This window comes from Psammomys obesus, unplaced genomic scaffold, assembly GCF_907164565.1.
Source record: "Psammomys obesus unplaced genomic scaffold, mPsaObe1.curated_primary_1811, whole genome shotgun sequence".
NCBI lineage: Eukaryota > Metazoa > Chordata > Mammalia > Rodentia > Muridae > Psammomys > Psammomys obesus.
The window spans coordinates 1,570,285-1,591,763 of record NW_026592510.1 but is presented as its reverse complement, the minus strand read 5'-3'; the positions used below and the strand labels follow the sequence as shown (position 1 = coordinate 1,591,763).

The 21,479-nt window shown below is 41.9% G+C and overlaps 1 protein-coding gene across 2 annotated transcripts in view; it reads right to left on the bottom strand.

Annotated features, from left to right (window-relative positions):
- The window catches only part of Ide (insulin degrading enzyme), a 118,096-nt gene that overhangs the window by 35,576 nt on the left and 61,041 nt on the right, over positions 1-21,479 (bottom strand). For both annotated transcript variants that reach the window (XM_055613814.1, XM_055613813.1), the window contains 7 exons: positions 13,128-13,250; positions 10,240-10,352; positions 9,657-9,819; positions 8,068-8,160; positions 7,580-7,671; positions 6,259-6,339; positions 3,910-4,013 (listed from right to left, as the gene is read on the bottom strand). In XM_055613814.1, coding sequence (XP_055469789.1) covers positions 3,910-4,013; positions 6,259-6,339; positions 7,580-7,671; positions 8,068-8,160; positions 9,657-9,819; positions 10,240-10,352; positions 13,128-13,250 — 769 coding nt within the window. The remainder of the gene's footprint in view (positions 1-3,909; positions 4,014-6,258; positions 6,340-7,579; positions 7,672-8,067; positions 8,161-9,656; positions 9,820-10,239; positions 10,353-13,127; positions 13,251-21,479) is intronic.

The window sequence follows — 21,479 nt, the reverse complement described above, 5'->3', positions numbered from 1 at the left end:
TTTGTTTCTATTTTAATAAAGGGGGCAGGGAGTAGGCTAGAATTGCAGGCTGACTGCATTCCATATTCAGGCAAAACCATGTTCAGGAAGCTGGTTGGGACCCACCTGGAAACAAAAGGTTTCCTAACTACAGCTATTAAAGGACATTATGGTTTCCAGGGAGTGACTTCTCATAGACTTTTGCAAATAATGCCTGAGAGAAAAAGAAGACAACAATTGAAGAATGGAAAGGGCTCCATATGTAACTGTGAGGAGTAAATTACTCTACGGGATGCCCAGCAAGTAGAAACCTGCATGTGTGTGGTGGATACTCTGACTCATGTTCTTTGAAATCTTGCCAAAGTCACAGTGAAGATGTGAATTAGCCAATCATTTTGCCTTTCCAGGCTTCAGTTTCACTATTGTTTTTTTTTTTTTTCAAAGAAGAATCAAATTAGATTTAACTCTATTCTTCCACTAGTAGAACTCTACATTTTCACAACAAATTAGATTTTTTGTTTATTTCTGGTGCTGGGATTAAACCCAGGGCCCTGCACATGCTAAGTACATGTATTACCACTAAGCCTCAACCTCATCCCCTTAAATTAGATCTTTAAAAGATATACACAAAAGGGGAAAAGTGCAAAACAAACTAACACTTTATTGAATTAAAAAACAACAAATAACAGCAAAAAACAAGTGCTAAAGAAACCCAGGCTTATAAAAAGTGCCAAAGTGTGTGTGTGTGTCTGTCTGTCTGTCTGTCTGTCTTCTTAAACACTGATGCCTCACTCTAGCCCCAAATGTGTTTCTTAAACTAAGAAGGAATCAAGCAAGGAAGAAGAAAAATGAGGCTAAAAGCTTGAGGAAAATGTAGGCAACTTTTCTTGAACTCTTACAACACCGGCTTGAATTCTATAAAGATAAACACAGTTCTTATCTAGAGGAAACTCATACTTAGGAGAATGCATGACTTAAGGCAAACTGCTAACTAATCCTGTTAGGAGACGACGCTCTTTTACTCTCTCTGGAAAACTCCAGGCGTTTACACTGTGCAGCTGCACTGAAACAGGAAAGCTGATGCCCAGCCTAAGTGGTCAGTGCTGATGCTGTCACATCTCCAGGCACTGGCCACACATGTCTGCACACAAGGAAGCAACAAACCCTACGGCCACTGCTCATCCTCTTTTGGAAAGGCTGGAGGATATGAAAAGAGGCAGAACACTAGACACGGGCAAATACTTGTGTGTTTAAAAAGAGAAAAGAATGGAACCTGGAAACAATAAACTGGTGGGATAAGCATGGACTACTGACAGAATTTCAGTCAACGGTTAGGCCAAGAAACAGACAAGAAGACAGGCCCTGAGAGCGTTTATCATGAGTAACAACTAGGCACACAGCAAAGATGTTCTTGCCACACTGTGATGGAATATAATAAGCACACCAACTGATAGGCACAAGGAGGTGAGTAATGATGAAGAAGTAGAAACAGGCAATACCCACGGACCAGCAAATAGTATCAACATTGAAAGGGGATTTATCTACCTTAATACTGAAAGAGTTCCCTGTCATTAGAGGAATTTAGACTGAGGATGGAAATTACTTAGGTGATACAGCGTAAGAGCAGCACACTGATGGGCCACATTAAATAACCTCTCACATTCTCTGTGTTCTGAGGGTTTTCTTTCCTCGATGTAATGTTAAACTTGTTTCAATGGGATTTAAAGAGTCATTGTACCTTCGGGCAATATAGTTCTTGCCTGGCAGCTGGCAAGATTCCTTAGTTCTGCAGGACTGTTCTGCACTTCTTTGTGAGTTGCCCAAGTGACAGTGACAGCAATCACAGAATCTATAGGAAAAACACTTTTCTGTTCCTGAGGGAACAGGAGATTCTGAGACTGATTGCAAAAGATCTCAAATTTAGAAACGTGCAATTTAACCTAAAGTAAAGCAGAGGCTCCAACACATTCACTCCTAAAAATGTTGGTGCTGACTTTACACAGCAAAGATTACTATTCAATCACAATTTTTCCTGTGTGTGTGTGTGTGTGTGTGTGTGTGTGTGTGTTCGTGCATGCCATGTATGTATGCTACATTGTGCATACAACTGTCCAACTTTGTGGAGTTGGGTTTTTTTTTTTCTTCCACCATAATGTGTGTTCTAGGACCAAATTCAGGTCGCCAGGCTTGCATGACAAGCATGCTTACTTGCTGATGCATTTTGGGGTCCTGTATATTCTTTTAACTGTTTGCTTTTTGAAATGGGGTCTTGCTATTTAGCCCAGGCTGACCTCAAATTCACTATCCAGCCCAGGCTGATCTCAGACTTTCTACTGCATCTAGATGTTTTGTAATTTCTGTGTGGAGGTCTTGTTTACTTTTGACTAAATTCCTAAGTATCTTACGTTTTGTTGTTTTCATAAATACTCTAACTTCCCCATGTTCTGTGTTGCTATGTACAGAAAGGCAGCTGAGTCTGGGAGACTGACCTCACAGCCTGCACCTCTGCTGCATCATTTACAGCATCTGGATCCACTCTACCTCATCCCGTGTAGGAATGAGCAACTTCAGTTACATTAGTATTTAATTGTCAACTTTCCCTATTATTTGCTGACAAGAAAGGAAAGTTCCTGACTTTTCCAATCTTTAGTCTTTAAGTAAAATTATCTGCAGCTGAAGTCACTGCTGTCGGAGGGGAGTGATTAGCCCACGGATCTTGGCTTCTTTAACGTCTAGTTTTTGAGTAAGATTTTCCATATTCTAATCAGATATTGAGCAATTAGGGATTAGACAACTATGGAACACTGGCACGAGACCGCCTGGGAGCCAGCGTGGTGCACACCTGTATTCTCAGTACCTGGGAGGAGGAGTTCAGGGTTATCCTCAGCTACAGTGAGGTGACGTCCAGCCTGGACTATGTGAGAGTGTCTCAAACAAACAAAGACTGGCATGGTTGTGCACGCCTGTAATTCTGGCTCTTAGGAGGCAGAGGTGGAAGGATCCAGCCAGCTTTGAAGCCAGCCTGATTTTTATAGCAATTTGCAGGCAAGCCAGGGCTATAAACTGAGAGTGCCTCTTTTAGAAAACAAAACAGCGCTGGAAAGACGGCCCAGTTAAGAGCACTTGCTCCTCCAGAGGGCCTAAATTCAGTTCCCAGCACCCCACTGGGTGACTCACACCCACCTGTGACTTCTAAGGGCACCCAAACACATGTGGCAGGTACCACATCAAGACAGGTATAAATTAAATCAAAGTAAATCTTAAAAACAAAGAAACTGGACACAAAATGTACTGTAATTTGTTTTGACTGGATATATAAAAAACAGAGATTTAATTTCTGTGTGATCTCATAACTTATTTTCATCAGGAAAGATTTCTAAACTTTGACACTTGATAAACTTTTTAACCAAGAATTAATGAATTATATTAGCACTTACCAAAGTTTGATAATGAGCTGTACTAATCTGAAAATTTTCTCCATTTCATCCCTAAACAAAATACTCAGCTGAATCCCAGCTCCACGTGGACAGTGTCAGAGCTGTGGTGGGTAAGCGGACACCTGCTCATCCATGACTGTGGCCCTCACCTGGTGGAGAGGGGGACCCCTCCATTTACCTGCTACAAGAACATAAGCGTACAGGAGGGCTGAATGTAAAGGGTTCAAAGGCCTAGAAGGCTGGTGCACACTTTCAGTCCCAGCACTCTGAAAACAGAGGCACAGAGGCAAGCAACTGTGAGTTTAAGGCCAGTCTAGTCTACACAGTGAACTCCAGGCCACCCAAGGCTACACAGGGAGATCCTGTCTCAAAAGAAAATAAGCCAAAAAAAAAAAAAAAAAAGGTGTTGGTGTTTTGTTCACAATCATGAATTTTTAGATTCCAACCATGAGAAAAAATTAGTATGTAACAGTAAAATCTGCGGATGACTCACCGGACATTTTCTGGTCTGAGTTTATCAAGAACCATTTCTATCAAATCAGGTCTAAATTCTTCCAGTAAATACTCAGCTGTGAGCACTCCATCTAGGGGGTAATACTTTGAAACAGGAAAATACAAATAGTTAATATTTGAAGGTCACCACAGAGTTTATGAATATAAGCAGGTTTCTAACATATTAAGTTTATTTATTTATATGCCCTTTCCTGCAGTTAGCAAACATTCTGTGGCCCTGTTGCTCTGTTCCCTACGTCTCTTTTGCAATGCTGGGGCTGCAGCAGGACCTCGTGCACACTAGGCTGGCCCTTGAGTCTCATAAACGATGATTCCAAGCACACCGTCAATCTTCACATACACTTAGATTGCTGAGACTAAAAGAATTTGGTTTCGGTGGGGTGTGGAAGCAGGATCCTTTTCTATAGCCCAGGCTACCCTAGGACTTAGCATGCATCATACCTCAGCCTCTTACACGCCTCAGTCACTACACCTGGCTCTCATACTTTGTTTGAGGAAAAATACAATATTTCTGGTTAAAAAGTGATACTTGGCAATGAAGAAAGATTGACAATGAAATACTGACACAGAATTTTTAATATACAGTGCACACACTTTTATAAACTATTTTCTCTCAAATTTTGATGAAAGAAATCAAACATTAACAAAACCTGTAGAAAGAAATATTCTGGCTCCTATAAACTGTAAAAGTAATTTCTGAAATACTGAGGCAGATTGCTTCATTGTGAGAACTTTATTGAATAGCTTTTTAATTTTTCAATATTGCTAGCTACTACTTCAGGTACTGAGGGCAAAGGGCAGAAGTCCCTGCTCTCCAGGGAACATGTATTCTAACTGGCACAACAAACAAATGGTGCCATATTAATAACAGGTCCTGTGAAGGAAGTAAGAGAGTCAGAGGCAGGGCCATTGTTTCAGTTTGGGATGCCACGGAAGGACTTCCTGAAAACCATCTCTGATAGGGAGATGCAAACTCCAGGGACAAGCGCCATGTATAGACAACAGCAAGTGCAAAGGCCCTACACGAACAACAAAAGGAACGGCCAGGCCTGACGGTGCAGGCCTGTCATGACAGCCAGGAGGCTGAGGCAGGAGAACTGCAGTTCAAAGCCTGCCAGAGCTACAAAGTGAGCTCACGACCAGAGTGACTCAGTGAGAGTGTTCAAGACAATAAAAACAAAAGTGAAAAAAAAAAAAAAAAAAAGGGCGTGAGGCCTGGAGCCCAGCTACCCTGTGAAAGGGCATAGCAATCTCTATTGCTATGAAAGGGAGAGGAGCAGGATTAATGTGTGAAAATTAGACAAAGCTAGCACAGCCAGAACAGAACGGGAATGGAGAGGGAGGCTGGAGAGCCAGAGAGCACGGCCTCTCAGATTAACTCGTAGGCCAAGGATGGTCTGGATTTTACAACAATGCTAAGGGAAGACCATCAGGAGGATTTTAAACAGATAATAAAGAATCTGAATTTAGTGTTTAAAACTCACTGAGGGGTTGGAAGTAGAGCTCAGCCTTAGAGAACTTGCCTAGCATGCATAAAACTTTCGAGTTTAATCTTAACACCACAAAATAAAATGAATAATTTTAAGATGTATGCCTAAAGCAAAAAACAAACAAACAAACAAAAACATTGAAGCTAGAAAAGTAAACTATTGTGGAGACTGTAATAGTAGCAAGAGTAAGAATGACAGCTCAGACTAAAGCAGTAACAAGGGACATGGGGAAAGGAGATGATATAAAATGTTCACAAGGGAACACCTGACAGATGCTGAAGAACTGAAAGACGAAGCCAATCAGTAAAACCCCACTGTGGTGGTGTGAATGAAAATGGCCCACAGCACTATTAAGTGTGGCCGGGTTAGAGGAGTGTGCCACTGGGGTGGACTCCTGAGGTCTCAAATGCTCAAGGTAGGCCCAGTCTCTCTCTTCCTGCTACCTAAGGATCTGGATGTAGCACTTTCAGCTACTTTTCCAGCACTGTCTGGCTGTAGGTTTCCATACTTCCTGCCATGTCGATAATGGACTAAATCTCTGAACTAAAAGCCTGCCCCAATTAAATGCTTTCTTTAATAAGAGTTCCTTGGTCATGGTGTCTCTTCACAACAATAAAACTCTAACTAAGACACCTATGTGATGAAAATACCTCAGAAAGTAATTTTTACGATAAGGAGCAGTAGCATTCTATACACATCTTGTTGTCAAATGTTGCCCAGTGCTAAGATGTCTGAAGTTCTCTGAGTCCCAATTTTGCATCATTTGTGCCGTACTGACAGTAACATATGGAGGACCTGAAAGTCTCAACACACTACTGAGAAGAGGAAAATCAACTCACATGCAACTTTCCAGCAATCTTTGATGTATAGCCTCGTGGTCTCTCTTTATCTTTAAACCTGAAAGCAACAGCATTCAAGTCCTAAAAGAGAAAGTTAAGCAATTAGACCTAAGTCAACTATTACTCAAAACACATTTTTAGTGTTCTGTCTGAACCATAGGCTTTGTAATCCAATGCTATCATCATTACACTTATCAAAACCTGGCAGTACTTGATTTAGGAATGTATAAGACATGGAAAAATAAATTAAAACTTATCAAGATAGGCTTAAAGTAAGAAAAAAAAAAACAAGTAAACAATTCTAATAGAAAGTACTGTCATAATTACTATAATATACTTTAAAGTTTTGCCAAGTTTAACAGGATATTCCTTAGGCTGGGTATAAAGCTCAGTGCTAGGGTGCTTGCCTAACACACACAAGGTCCAGTGTTGGATGCTCAGCACCAGTGGGAAAAAAGTACCCAATCCAAAAATCTATGTCCAAATTTTGATAGGTCTTCATACATAAAATATTTCTTTAATCCCTTTTAAAAGAAGAGTTTTCAAATCTGAAAGATTGCTGGGTAGTGGTGGTGCACACCTTTAATCTCAGCACTTGGGAGGCAGAGGCAGGTGGATCTCTGCGTTCGAGACCAGCCTGGTCTACAGAGTGAGTTCCAGGACAGCCTGTCTTGAAGGAAAAAAACAAAACAAAACAAAACACCCAACAACAACTAAAAAGGAAAAAAAATAAGAATAAATAAATAAAGTTTAAAAGACAAACACATTCTGTTTTATATATTAAAAAAAAAAAAAAAAGCCAGCTGTGGTAGTCCAAGCCTTTAATCCCAGCATGAGGGAGGATGAGGCAGGGAGAGACCTCTGTGGATTTCAGGCCAGCCAAGTTTACACAGCAAGATGTAAACTGTCTCAGAAAAACGGTCAGGGTAGGAGAGGCTTTTCTATGCATACAGTAAAATCACTTCGAAGAACACAACTATTATTATATATAAAACAATTCATTGTTTCTTTTAGAATTTACTGTAAAGTTTTGTCACCAGATGTAAAACCAACAGATTTATGCAGCTTTGGAAGTGACACAAACCCTGACAGATGCTAGTTCTCCTCAGAGGGCACATGATACCTCAGCCTTTACACTGTGCTTCAATTAACAAATCAGACTGCAACATCTAGCCTTTAATAATACAACTATGCATTGCAACATTTTAGACTTCAATTAGGTAAAAAATAGACGTTTAACTGGGCCTTAAAGTTAAATTAGTTCACATATATTTGTTTTTGAAAAATAGATGCCTTAAAAATTTTGGTGAAACAAAAGTACCTTGCACTCTTGGAAAACCCATTCTTGAGGTCCTTCTGCACGTAGCTTCTCAATGTATTGAAACATGTGCAAAATTATATCTTCAACATATACTGGAAAAAAGGGGCACACTTAAAAATCATTCAGTCCTTGAATCCTTTAAGCGCTGGCTCACTCCTAAGGTAAGTCAGGGAAGTGTAGATGGTCCCTCTAGGAAATGGGAATCCTCACCTCCCTAAGTCTGGGTTTAGATGTCCCACATACAGCCCTCTGGACTCAGGAGTAGATGACAGAATAGACAGTGGGGCAATAAATGAAAAGCCATGTATACATTTTACCAATATAAAATAAAATCAATTGTTAGGGGATAAGGGTTATCACAAACAAAGGCCAAGTTACACATGGAAAGTACAATAGATAGAGCATATGAACTGAAGTGTTTGAGCTTTTTTCAACATGAAACTGACCTACGGCATGAGAAATTAAAAATAAATCCAGTTGATACTTACACAGCCCTTCTTCAGTTAAGTCCACATTAATGATAAAAAACATGAAGCCTCGGGCTCCTTCCTTCTGCCCACCAACCAGGGTGTTTACCCAGCCTGCGATATTCAAAGAAAAAGACAAGTAAATGTGTGGCTGTTCTCTTCTTAAAACTTGTATTTACTATTATGTGAGCATGCAGACTGTGTGCGTGGCACACACGTGTCAGAGCATAGTGTGGAGATCAAAGCAGAGTCAGTTTTCTGCTTCCACTTTGAGATGAGACTTGGAGATCAGGCTCAGGTCATTCGGCTGTGCCACAGTGTGCAAGCAAAGGTCAGAAGACAACTTTTTAGGCTGATTTTCTCCTTCCACCAGGAGGGTTCCAGGATGTGAATTTAGATCATCGGGCTTAGTGGGTCCACTTGTTTATTGGATGAACCATGCCACTGGGGCCTGGGGAGGAATCGGTAGGGGTGTTGACTTTATCATCTTTTTTTTCTGTTTTCATGTGTGCATGTGTGCTAATGCATGTTTGCATGTGTATGGACACACAAGTGTGGGTGCACATGCATGTAGGGGCCAAGGTTGATGTGCGATCACCCTGGATCACTCTTCCACTGTACTCACTGAGGTAGTTGCTGCCACCAAACCTGGAGAGCAGTGGCAAAACAAGTCTCCTAGCTGCTGTGTTCTGGAGCTGGAGTTACGAGCTGGGGAATCCAAACCCAGTCCTCATGTTTGTATGGTAGGAGCTTTAACCACTGAGACATCTCTCCAGCCCTGTTTTTGTTTGTTTGTTTTTTTGTTTTTGGCATTTCTGAGACAGAGTCTGGCTATGTAGTTCAGGCTAGCCTGGAGCCCCCTATGTAGCTCAGGCTGGCCTTGGACTTGCTGGGACTCAGGCATGCACCTCTACTACATCCAACTAACATCCATGGCACACACTTGAAGAAATTAACATGTGCCCTGCAGGGAAAAGCTAGCTCAGAGAGCAAAGCAGTTCTGCACAGAACTAGACATGCGCAGAAGCACGCAGTAGGTCCTGACAGGGCTTTGGAAACCATTCTTTCTAGATTCTATGCCTTTCTCACCTGATGGATTGAAGCAGATAAGTAAACAACATGGACAGATATGGTTGGTAAGAGTCCACGCAGGCTTTTCTTTGTCGTTTCGAGACAGTCTCAGTGTGTAGCCGAGACTGGTCTTGAATTGTAGCCCACGCTGACCTTGAACTGGTAACGTTCTTGCCTCAGCTTCCCAACAGGCAGGATTACAGGGATGTGCCACTTCCCTCAGCTGGGCTTTTACTTTCTTAATGTCTACATCATTTAAAGCGTGGCTGAGGATACGGCTCAGGGTACAGCACTTGTCTAACTTATACAAAGGTCTGGGTTCAATTCCAACATGGGAACTTCTGAAAGAGCTCACTCCACCGCTCAACAGATACTCGCGAGTAAAACAGATCTGTGAAAAGGAGCCCCAGACAAGAAGCTCACTAACAGTGACCACATTGCTCAAAACTCCAGGCATCCAACTCGTCTTTCCCAGGTGACGTGAGTGAGAGATGGGGCAGGGGTTACTACATCCAGAACCGCTGCCCAAAGACACTTACCCTTTGACTTGAGCTCTGACAACAGGCTTCCTGGACCTTCATGCCCAATTAGATGACCAAGATAATGACCAGGATTGGATTTGTAGTACTGCTGAAGGTCTGGTATGGGAAATGTCACGTAAAGGTTCCTAATATCCTTAATGGGTACTATTTTATAAAGTTGCTGGGGAGAAAAAGAAAAAGACAAATCACAAAATACTTGCTATATACAACTTCTACAGAGTGAAATACTTCCTAGTAATGAAGAATACTGCTTTTGGTTAGTCTGCTGCCAGAGCGCAAAGAAGTGACCAGAAAGAGTTAGTAAATTGGGTTCTCGTTCAGTGCAATTTTATTATAATGGCTGAGTGATCCGGGCTTGGTGCCCTAGATCCTGAGACCGCTTTGGATACTTGCCGTCTGGCACTGACGACACTTTTAATAGCCTGCCAAGGTCACAGCTACCCAAACTATTCTTAGCATGCAAAGGCCAAAGCCTGTTGGTGCATTTTCATTGACACATATTCCTAACACACATAAAATTAATTTGATTGCCATGACAATTACATTCACAAATGAAAAACAACAGAATGTGTGCACCTACTTTAAGATGTTCTTCTTGGAAAGGGTGCTCAGGAAATTCAGGCAAAGGGACATTTTTATTCTCTACTTCAGAAAATAACTTCACCACCAGATTAGTCAGGTCATCCAAAGTTTCTAAAAGAAACAAAGAAACAAAGATAGTGGGGCTGAAGAGATGGCTCAGAAGTTAAGAACACTTGCTGTTCTTCCAAAGGTCGTTGAGTTCAATTCCCAGAAACCCCATGATGGCTCATAACCATCTATAGCGAGATCTGGTATGCAGGCAAAAATCTGTATAAATAATAAATAAATAAATCTTAAAAAAAAAAAAAGAAACAAAGATAGAAAATAGAATTTAACCAACTGGGCACACAGAATTTAAGGCCTTAGGACCTTCTGAAATGTCTTATGGTTTTAAAAGAAAAACATGAAAAAATAAAAGTCTCTGTAGCAAATAACGTCAAAGTGGTCAGAGCCTGCTAGTGCCTATACTGCGTCGAAAGCAACTCTAAGAGCTACGTCTCATTCAGTCACTTCTCCTACATAGACTCCAAATATCCAGACAGTCTTCATAATATATATTCTCATATATATTTGCACATATATTCTCCACATACGTTATCTTGCAATAAATTGAAGACAAATGTCAAAGACAACAGCTATGTTCCTGGCTGACCTGGAGCTTACTTTGTAGACCAGGCTGGCCTGAAATTCACAGAGATTCACTCTGTTTCCCAAGTACTGGGACTGAAGGTGTACACCACCACAGCCAACTGCTTAGCTGTATTTAGGAAAATGTGCACAGACAACAGGCAGACCGGGGATTGATTAATATGTGATATCTGATTACTCATATCTGATATCTGATTAATATCTGATGCAAAAGATGTCAGATGGCCAAGCATGGGGGCACACTCTTATCATCCCAGCTGGAGGCCAACTTTGGAGGGTTTTGAGTTCTAGCCCAGTCTGGGCTACTTATTTTAAGTGTTGCAAGAAAAAAAAAATGTCAGGGGAGATCCTTACACATCGATGAAACATGAAACTTGAGGCACGGTGGGCTGCCAACTGTTGTGTCAACCATCAAGTATTCACGACAGTGAAGTCCTTAGAACAAGGTCCTACCAGGTATGCTGGAACTCTCCTGTTTCTACCCTTAAAGCACAAAACCATGGTGGGGCTTTTCTTTTTAAAAATATTTTACGAGTATTTTGCCCATGTGTGTATGTGTACCACACGCATGCCTGGTGCTGTGGAAGTCAGAGAGTATGTCAAGATTCCCCGGAACTGGAGTGATAGATAACTGTGATAGACACGGTGTGGGTGCTGGGAACCGATCTCAGGTCCCCTGCAAGAGAAGCACTGAGCCACCTCTCCGGCCCCATAATGTAACTTTTTAAAGGTAAAGCATCTGAGTAACGCTGCCCAGTCCAACTTTCCCACTAAGCCAAGAGCAGAGCCCAGGAACCTGAGTCTCTTGACTCTGCGACACCAGTACTTGGCACTTCAGTGTCTACACTTGGTCATTACTTATTTGCCAAAGGTTTGGATAGTTGGTGCTGCTACAATAGAGGAACAGCTACACCAAGACCAGAAAACAATGTTTTTGTCCTTTTGTGACATAGGCCCTTCCACATGGCTAGTCTTTCTTCTGACCCTAAAGAAAAAGTGAGTCATCTATTAACCCTGTAAAGATGGTGGTTCCTCCACACACCTCTAAATGTGAGGGCATCTCCACATCCCTCCGCTCTACTGAGCTCAGTGCAGAAGCCAGTTAGACTAGAAGCGATGTATACTGACCAGGAAAATGCAACATCTGAGCCAGGCAGTGGTAACACACACCTTTAATCCCAACACTAAGGAGGCAGAGTCCAGCCTGGTCTACAAAACAAATTCAGGACAACCTGGACTATTACACAGAGAAAACCGAAAACAAAACAAAACAAAACAAAACATCGGATTTTAAAAAGATCCTTACTCTATCACTTCCACTAAATCACAAACACCTGAAGGCAAAGCTCATGTTTATTGCAGCTGGTGCCATTAGCATTTATCCAAAAACATTGACCAAAATCATACATTTTTCTCTAAGATACAAAATAGCTTTTACATACCTATTATCCAGGACTGGGTTCCATATACCCACTAACACTAAATACTCTAGGCCTATATATCTTTAGCTAAGCAAGTGTGTATTTTTTGGCCTTCAACATCAAGGTAGACTCTATAGATTGTGAGTCCTAACTGCTATACCACATCCAAGATACACTTTTAGTATCTGTTTTTCCATTTTGTCTGGTATCCAAGTCAAGTGTAACTATTTTAATTTTGAGACAGGCTCCCATCTCTAATCTCAATACTTCGGAAGCTGAAGCAGGAGGAACACCACAAATTTGAGTCCAGACTGCTCTATACAGGGAGACCCTAACTCAAATAACAATAAAAATAAGTTGCTTTCAGAGTGAGTAGGGCAGCAGAAGGTCCCACTTACCATCAACAATATGGAACAGCAGCCACATCCAAACCCATCACTACTCAAAGCAAAGGGAAAACAAAACAAAATGATTTGACACGGAAACAACAAATTGTCACTGATCTACGCCTTGAAAATGAACCTTTGCTGCTAAAGACAACTTCCTCCGTCTAGTGTCTTCAACATTTTCATTTCATTTGCTTTCCTTGCTTTTACATACTTAGAAAACCTAACAGCAATTCATATGATCTTCAGGTCTCTCTAAACTTCTTTTTGGAAGCCATAGAGTTTGAGTGAAATCCCCATCTGTGGGTCATTTTCAAGACTATGAGCAAATAAACACATATACCTCATCTCCTTCTAATATTTTGTAAATAGTCAAAATGGACAAGAAACAATAACCACTCCATGAATTGTCGAATTTTTTGAGTTCTTACCTCGACCTAAAACACAAATAGCCATCAGATTGGACGAATAATATGTAGAATGAAATTTCAGGAGCTCTTCCCTTACATCGATGCCTTCTTGGTTGGGTCGAGTCTCTAGAGTATATTTGTTTCCTAAAAATGGATGAAATGGTATTTCTTAGAAAAGGCGAAACTTTTGAACTGTCTAGTTTCATTGTTAGCTGGGCAGTGGTGACACATGCCTTTAGTTCCAGCACTGGGGAGGCAGAGGCAGGCAGACCTCTGAGTTTAAGGCCAGCCTGGTCTACAGAGTGAGTTCCAGGATAGCCAAGGCTACACAGAGAAACCCTGTCTTGAAAAACGAATAAAATAAAAATAGTTTCATTATTACGGACATGGCTGTATGATGAACTTAAGAAACTAGTACATACATTAGTAACTATGTTTGAATGTGAACTAAATAAATAAGGCAGGGCAATTCAGTAAAAATAGATTATTAATTTTATTTGTTTATTTGTGCATTTGAGGCAGGGTCTCTGTGTAGCCCTGGCTGCCCTGGAACTCAATATGTAGACCAAGGTGGCCTTGAACTCAGAGGTCTGCCTGCCACTGCCTCTGAGTGCTGGGCTTAAAAGCATGCCTGCGGACTATTTCCAACTAGAGTTCTCCATAAAGAATTAAAAATGCTCCATGAACGCTTTGCTTCTTGGGCTAGGCATGGTGGCATATGCCTACAAACGTACAGTCAGGAGGCTGAGGCAGAAGGATTGCAGGCCCAGTGTAACAGTGAACCACATAATGAGCCTGAGGTCAGACAGTAAGACTTTGTTTCACACAACAGCAAACTTGCAACAACAACAGGATGTAGGTACTTGGAACACTTCTTAAATAAAATGAGATCCACTGGCTTCCGCTCACACGTGCATTAGTTCTCAAATCCCTGTGCACCCTATAATTAAACGAACAATCTCATTGGGGGAGCTTTTGGAAATTTACCAACTTGCTCGTGGAGAGAGAAGAACAAATTTACTATTTTGAGAGGAAACATTAAGTTTGTGGTGTGAACTCTCATGGGTCTCACCTACATTGAGAAGAACGGGAAGTGGTGTTATCCTTACAGCCGTCAGGGGACGTACAGGGTGTGCTGGTGCAAGCTCTCCGAGGAGAGATAGGGTAAAGCTGCATGCCAGAATCAGTGACCTTGTAAGTTAGGGACTGCTGCCACAGTGAAGCATAAGAAGGGGTCCTGGTATGTGCATATATCACACAAAGAATGCATGTATTCCAAATGGTAAAAAAAATAAAATAAAATAAACACTATACCTAGAGAAGCAGAGAGGAAAGAAAGGTCCTGGTGACCTTTTCCCACCCAAGGACCCACATGTAGAGACCAATGTGAATACAGCTAAGACAACAACCAGCAGGTCAGTCTCTAGACACACACTGTCCTAAATTAGTGCTAATGGAGCTGGGTCATTTGTACCAAATCAAAATGCTGCTCTGTGATCGTGACTGCTACCTGGCTCTATCAATACTAAAGCCCGAGCTCTGGACCAAGGGACGCTGACTGTGGACCTTTCACCCGAGGTCTTCTGGGAGAAAGTCCTGCCTTGCCTGGCATTTGGAACATTCAGGAATTCTTGTCCTGACTCCGTCAGGTGAAAGCTGAGCTAACTTTGGGGAGGCCTCCAAACACCTCAAAGGAGTCACTTTCCCACTGTGAGGCGGAGCTTAAGAGAGGAGGAGGGCTGCAGCTCAGTGGGGGCAAGGGCAGGTCTAGCACGTGCACTGCACATCCTCAACATGAGGAAAACCACGTGATGTGTATGTGAAGACGGTTTTGAAAACTGTGAAATCCATTAAGTGCAATATATATTTTTTATTGTAACAATCATCTTAAGTTTTAGTTAATACAAAAGAGTGCACAAACTTAGTGCTAATGTGCTGCATGTTTTCACTGTAACAACTTTTTGAAATTGTATTGAAGACAACAAAAAAAGTTTTTAAGCCTATAAACAGTACTAGTAATCCAAATGCTAATTTTTGAGAAAATAAAGCTGACATCTCTACACATTCGGAGGCCGGCAACATATTTCTTCTGCTGTGAGAAGGAATCACTGTGATGTTTCAGATATCTCTCTTAGAAACTATAGGGTGTCTCAGGGCTGGAGAGATGGCTCAGAGGTTAAGAACACTGGCTGCTCTTCCAGAGGACTTGGGCTCAATCCCCAGAACCCACATGGCGGCTCATAGCTGTTAGCAACTGTTGTCCTAGGAAATCTGACACCCTCTTCTGGCCTCTGTGGGCACCCAGCACACATGTGGTACACAGACAGTTATGTAAATGAAAGAACTATACACATAAAGGTAAATAAATAAAAATCTATTAAAAAAAAAAAAAGAAACTATAGGTGTCTCCAGCTACCTGTGTAGTTAAAATAATGCAAGTGCTCTGGCAGAGGCCACAGGGACAACACAGCCATGACAGGCCTCAGCACTCTGATGATCCAGGGTAAAAAACATTCTGCTCGTGCTAATATCAGCTACAGTCAGTTGGAACATTAGAGATTTTTTTTTTAAGCTCTTTCTTGGGACTAGAGAGATGGTCCAGAGGACCTGAGTTCAGTTCCCAGACCTACACGGTAGCTCACAACTATCCAAAACTCTGGTCTCAGAGGATCTGACACCTTTTTCTGGTCTCCTTGGGTATTAGGCACACTTATGCACATAAAATGCATCAAAAAATTTGAATCCTTTTGTCTTGGTATTCTAATAATCCTGGAAGATACTACAGATTTTTTATGCATATAAATTTTCCTGGAAAATTGAAAAGGGCAATTCCATTATAAGGAGCTAAGTATATCCAAGTATAAGATGCACGTTATAAAAGAGGACTTCAAGAGAAATCTCCTGTCATCAAGAAGCACCTCTATACTCAATTGATTCTGGTCCTGTTTCTAGTAAAATTTCTACCCTCCAATAGCTATACATCCCCAGAAGAAGAGCAGGATGAAGAGTGCTACTCAGCTACTTGTTGAGTAGGCATAGAGCTTTGAGGTCTATACATAGCATCATAAAACAAAGGAATAATAAACGAATGAATGAATTTTTTAAGCAGGGCAGAGGTAGCACACGCCTTTAATTCCAGCACTTGAGAGGCGGAGGCAGGACAATCTCTGAGTTTAGGCCAGCCTGGTCTACTGAATGAGTTCTAGGACTGCCAGGGCTACACAGAGAAAACCTGCCTTGAAAAACCAAAACAAAACAAATGCCCTAAAGCAGCTTAGGTCTGATGGGCCCACTGATCCCAGTGCAGCTAACCTGTACCTTTACTTTGCTTCTGAACACAATCTTTAACTACTTTGGGAAAAAAGGAAGGGGACGAAGAAGAACAATACCAAGCCCAAGGAAAAGCTTAGGGAATAGCAACAATTAAGTCAGTTAAAATACATCGAGTATTTCTATATCCACAAGTGTATTGGGACACTAAAAAAAACAAATTAGTGACCTGTGAAGGATGGCAGGGAACCAACACATGATTTTGAAAACTGGTAAATTAACATAATGAATCAAGCATTTGTCCTGCTTTTTTTGTGCAATAAATTGTACCACTGGCCCACTGAACAGTAGAAAGGGAGCTTTTCTGTTTATTTCATCTATAACTAATCAACAGAGAATGAATAATAGAATTAAGAAAATCAGAACTAGGGAGAAGGAGGGAAGGCATCAACGATCAATATTTACTCTTTCACAGAGGGACAAATAAACACCACATGCCCAATGGAAGAACACCACTACCTATTATAAAATCGTCATGGTAAAAAGTCAAAGGCACGAAGCTGACACTAGCCCAGCACAGGCACTGCTTGCCTCTGTGACTGGCCCAGTTGGCAGGGGCTGACGCTGCTGTCATCATTGCCTTAGGCTGCTATCACGGCTGGCACATCACTGAATATTTGCGCTGAGCTTTGTGAAGACTTAAGAGAAAGCACTGAGTGACCACCAAAGGAAAGACCTCATCCTAGGGTACCATGTGCCCCAGGCTAGCCTCAAACTCTCTATGTAGCTGAGGATGACCTTGAACTCCTGACCCTCTGGCTTCTACAGCAATTACAGTGCAGCAATTACAGGGTACACCATCACATACCTCCATATTTTTAATAAATGGCTCTCAAAATAATGTTTCTTTGCTATAAGTCTGTATTGATAGGACACTTTATTGTAAGTGGCTTTCAGAAAGTGGCCTTGACCCATATGCCTGTGACAGCAGGAGGACAGACCTTCGGCTCACAGCAGCCTGAGGGAACGTGGACATGTTCTGATATCTCTGCTGGCCACAGATTATGAAAGAAACATAGCTCTTTGCCTCTGTGGATACCAGCAGACTAAAAATTGGTATTTGTGCTTATAAAGGTGTTACGTCATTAGTTCTGGCAAAATGCAGAAGAGTGAATGAAAATGTCTTTAGCTGCTGGGATAGCTGCATGAACAGAAGGCACAAGGACCTATCAGGAGTACTCTGACTGGAGGCCCTGCGGGCTGCTCAGTGCACAGAAACCTCTCCTCTTCCATCCCTACCTACAGTGAGTGAAGAAGTCCTGTGTAGTCTGAGGACCATAAGGCAAGGCCTGTCAGAGGAGCCGGCTCCTAAGGAGTCTTGCTCTCTCTGTCACTGTTTTGCTGCCTCTAGGCATGGCCCTAACTATGTGAATAAAATACAGCCTGAACTGGTACATTAAAGGCGCACAGAAGAAACGAGACAAACGCCTGTGCCTGGCCCCTCTTGGTTTTCCTGTGTGGGGCGGTGAGGGCTGTTCATTTTCTTCTGCGTGTTTGCTTGCTTTGACCCTTTTAGAGGAAGGATGTGTTCATTTCAGCTTCCCAACACAGCCACATGCACTGCATTCTATGTTACCTCTGACTCGACTTGATTTCTAAAGAAAATCTACCCTCAGTCTTATTCAGTCAAACATGGTAATGAGGCTGGCTGTGGTGGCACAGCCTTTAATCCCAGGACTCAGGGTGCAGAGGCAGGAGCATGTCTATTAATTTCAGGCAAGCTTGGTTTATGGAACAAGTTTCAAGCCAGCCAAGGCAATAGAGTATGACCACGTTTCAAAAATACAACCAAAAAGGCTTTGAAATAGAAAGCATAGGACCAGGAATGAACAGCTCTGCATAGCATTACACTGGGGGTCTTTTTTGTTTTGTTTTGTTTTTTCGAGACAGGGTTTCTCTGTGTAACCTTGGCTGTCCTAGACTCTCTTTGTGGACCAGGCTGGCCTTGAATAGCGATCTGCCTCTGCCTCCCAGAGTGCTGGGATTTACAGGCATGTGCCACCGCTGCCCGGCTTACACTGGGTGTCCTAAGTCTTTATGAATGGCTGCACTGCAGAAGTGGAACTCTGACCCTCAAGCTGTATGCAGCTTTCAGCAGTATGGCTGAAGGCCTCCTTTGTTGATGATTCTGCAATGTAAACTCATGTTCCTGGATCATTATGAAAGAGCACGATGAACTGGCCATTGAGCGGAACCGGAAAACGCTTGTGGTAGAGCTACTGGTTCTGACCTCAGCACAAAGCCACTTAAGCTTCTGCTGACTGGATTGCTGCTAGAATTAAAAATCAAGAGTAGAATCAGTGTGCCCGCGATTAGGAATCAGGGTAGGATCGGCATGCCTGTGACTGATATTCCCCACTCTGTATGTATCTGGTATTGAAGCTTTTTTTCTCACTGGCTTTATCCTATATTAAAGAGCTGGTATAAAATTTCTGCCTATCCCCTTCAGTTAAATGAAAACAAAATTAATTATGCTTGGTCCACATACAGCAAAAGAAGAGCTGGTTTGCTGACACATTTTTTGAGTGGGTATCGTGTGGGTGTGCGCGTGTGGCCAGAGCACAACGTGCAGGGGTTACCGCTCCTCTTCTGCCATATGGTCCCAGGGATCAAACTCAGGTCAGGCGTGCCCAGAAGTGCCCTGCCAGGCTACACCATCCCGCTGGCCCAACAGCTGGTTTTAGAATGGAATACACTACAACTCTGCTTCATACTAGATTCAGAGTAGAAGCTTTGTAACTAGTTTCTCATTTCTTTGTAAATCTAATCAGATCTGGGGGCTCAGCAGTTAAGGACCCAAGTGGGGTTCCTAGCACCCCTATATCGGGTGACTCACAACTGCCTGTCATTCCAGTGCCAGAGGACCCGACACCTTCTTTTTGCATCCACAAGCACTCACACACAACATAGAACACACATATACCCACATAAATGATGGCCAATATTCATAAATGTTATGTTTAAAATTAATTATTCTGCTGGGCATGGTAGCACACTCCTCTAAACCTACCACTAGGGAGGCAGAGACAGTTGGATTTCTGTGAGTTCAAGGGCAACCTAGTCTACATAGTGAGTTCCAGGACCGCCAGGGCTATGTAGAGAAACTCTATGTCAAAAACAAAACAAAACAAAACAAAACAAAACAAAAAAGATTAGTGATTCCTTTAAAATACTGATTTCTTTGTATTCTAGTCTCTATATTCATCACCCAGTAATACCACCAATAAACATATTTATAAATTCAGGTCTGGAGAGATGGCTCCGAGGTTAAGAACACTGGCTGTCCTTTGAAAGGTCCTGAGTTCAATTCCCAGCAACTACATGGTGGCTCATAACCATCTATGATGAGATCTGGCCTGCAGGCACATGTGTAGGCAGAATACTGTATAAATAACAAATAAATCTTTAAAAAAACATAATCGTAAATTTTTTACAAAATCAACAACTGCCATTTTGTGTGAACATAGAAGAGTTAGGATCAAAATGGATAAAGATGTAGCAAAAGACTTCTGGGAAATAACGAAGAAAAATCTCTTGCTATTGGCCATAGCAATGACTTTTTTAATATCATATCATAGATTCAAGCTACATAAGCAAAATAAATATATCTATCTAACAAACCTTTACAAAGAGGAACAAAAAGAAAGCAAAATGAAAAGGCAACCTATGGTCTGGTAAAAAAAAAATGCATACAGCAGACCTACTAATGAGTTAACACCCAAAATTTACAAAGAACAACTCCAAGGCAGAAAAACAAATAGCCTGATCAAATTCTGGCCCAAATGTAGTGGTGTTTGGCTATAACCCCAGCACTCAAAAGGCCAGTCTGGACTGCATATCGAGTCTGAGGCCAGTGGGGGCTACATGAGTAACACACAGCTGTAATCACAGTACTCAGGAGGGTAAGGAAGAAAAACTGTGATCTAAAGGCATGGACTAAACAGCAGACCCTGTCTCAAAACACCAACCATACATAAACCAATAAATAAAACACTCTAGATAAAGAAAATACTTGTTAACACAGCATTCAATAAAAACCATCAAGGTGAGAGGAAGAAGAAAGAAAGAGAAGATGATCTTGGACAAACATGCCTGATTGGAGAAATCCTGGGAAATCCTGGGTTTGCCTTGCCTCCCCACCAGAACTTTAACTTTAACAGACAATACCTTTACATTCTCAGAATTAAAAAATAAATAACTTGTCAACTGACAAAGTAAACATGGCCCCATTTCTAATCTTGGAAGATTACCTAACAACAATTAAGATAAGTGTTGCCATAGCACAAACACAGCCCCACCCGCAAGCCCTCCCACTTCTTCTGGTCCAGCCATGTGTCAAGCAGGGCCACCCACTCTGACTTCCTCTTTATCTCCTTCCCAGGTGACTATACCCAGCTGCTCTCAGTGTCTAAGGGGTTATGGACTGGAAAAACAGATCACTCAAGAATTTCTACATCTTCTCCTTTCCTGCTCCCAGCCTGCTTATGAAGATTTTCAACTGTTCCCACTTTAGTTTCTGTGGACAGGGAAAACAAGAACCCACAATCAAATATAAAACATGGAAGAGCAAAGACTTTCAATTTATCAAAAACTATAGAACTAAAACCAAAGGTCTGTGTAGAAAGAAGAGGAAAAGCCATGTGGAGACCTACCAGGGATTCAAATTTAAAAAGAAATGTGGAGCCAGGCGGTAGTGACACACGCCTTCAGTCCCAGCACTCGGGAGGCAGAAGGAGGTGGATCTCTATGAGTTTGATCGAGGCCAGCCTGGTCTAGGAAGAGAGATCCAGGACAGCCAAGGCTACACAGAGAAACCCTACACAGGACAGCCAAGGCTACACAGAAAAAAAATGTTGCGGTCAGGCCTGTAACCGCAGGAGGGTTAAGGAAGAAGGTCAGGAAGGAGGATTACCCACCCTCCTCTACACAGTCTGATAAAAACAGCCTGAGATACAAAAGACCCCATTTAAAAGAGAGAGAAAGAGAGAAAGAAAGAAAGGAAGGAAGGAAGGAAGGAAGGAAGGAAGGAAGGAAGGAAGGAAG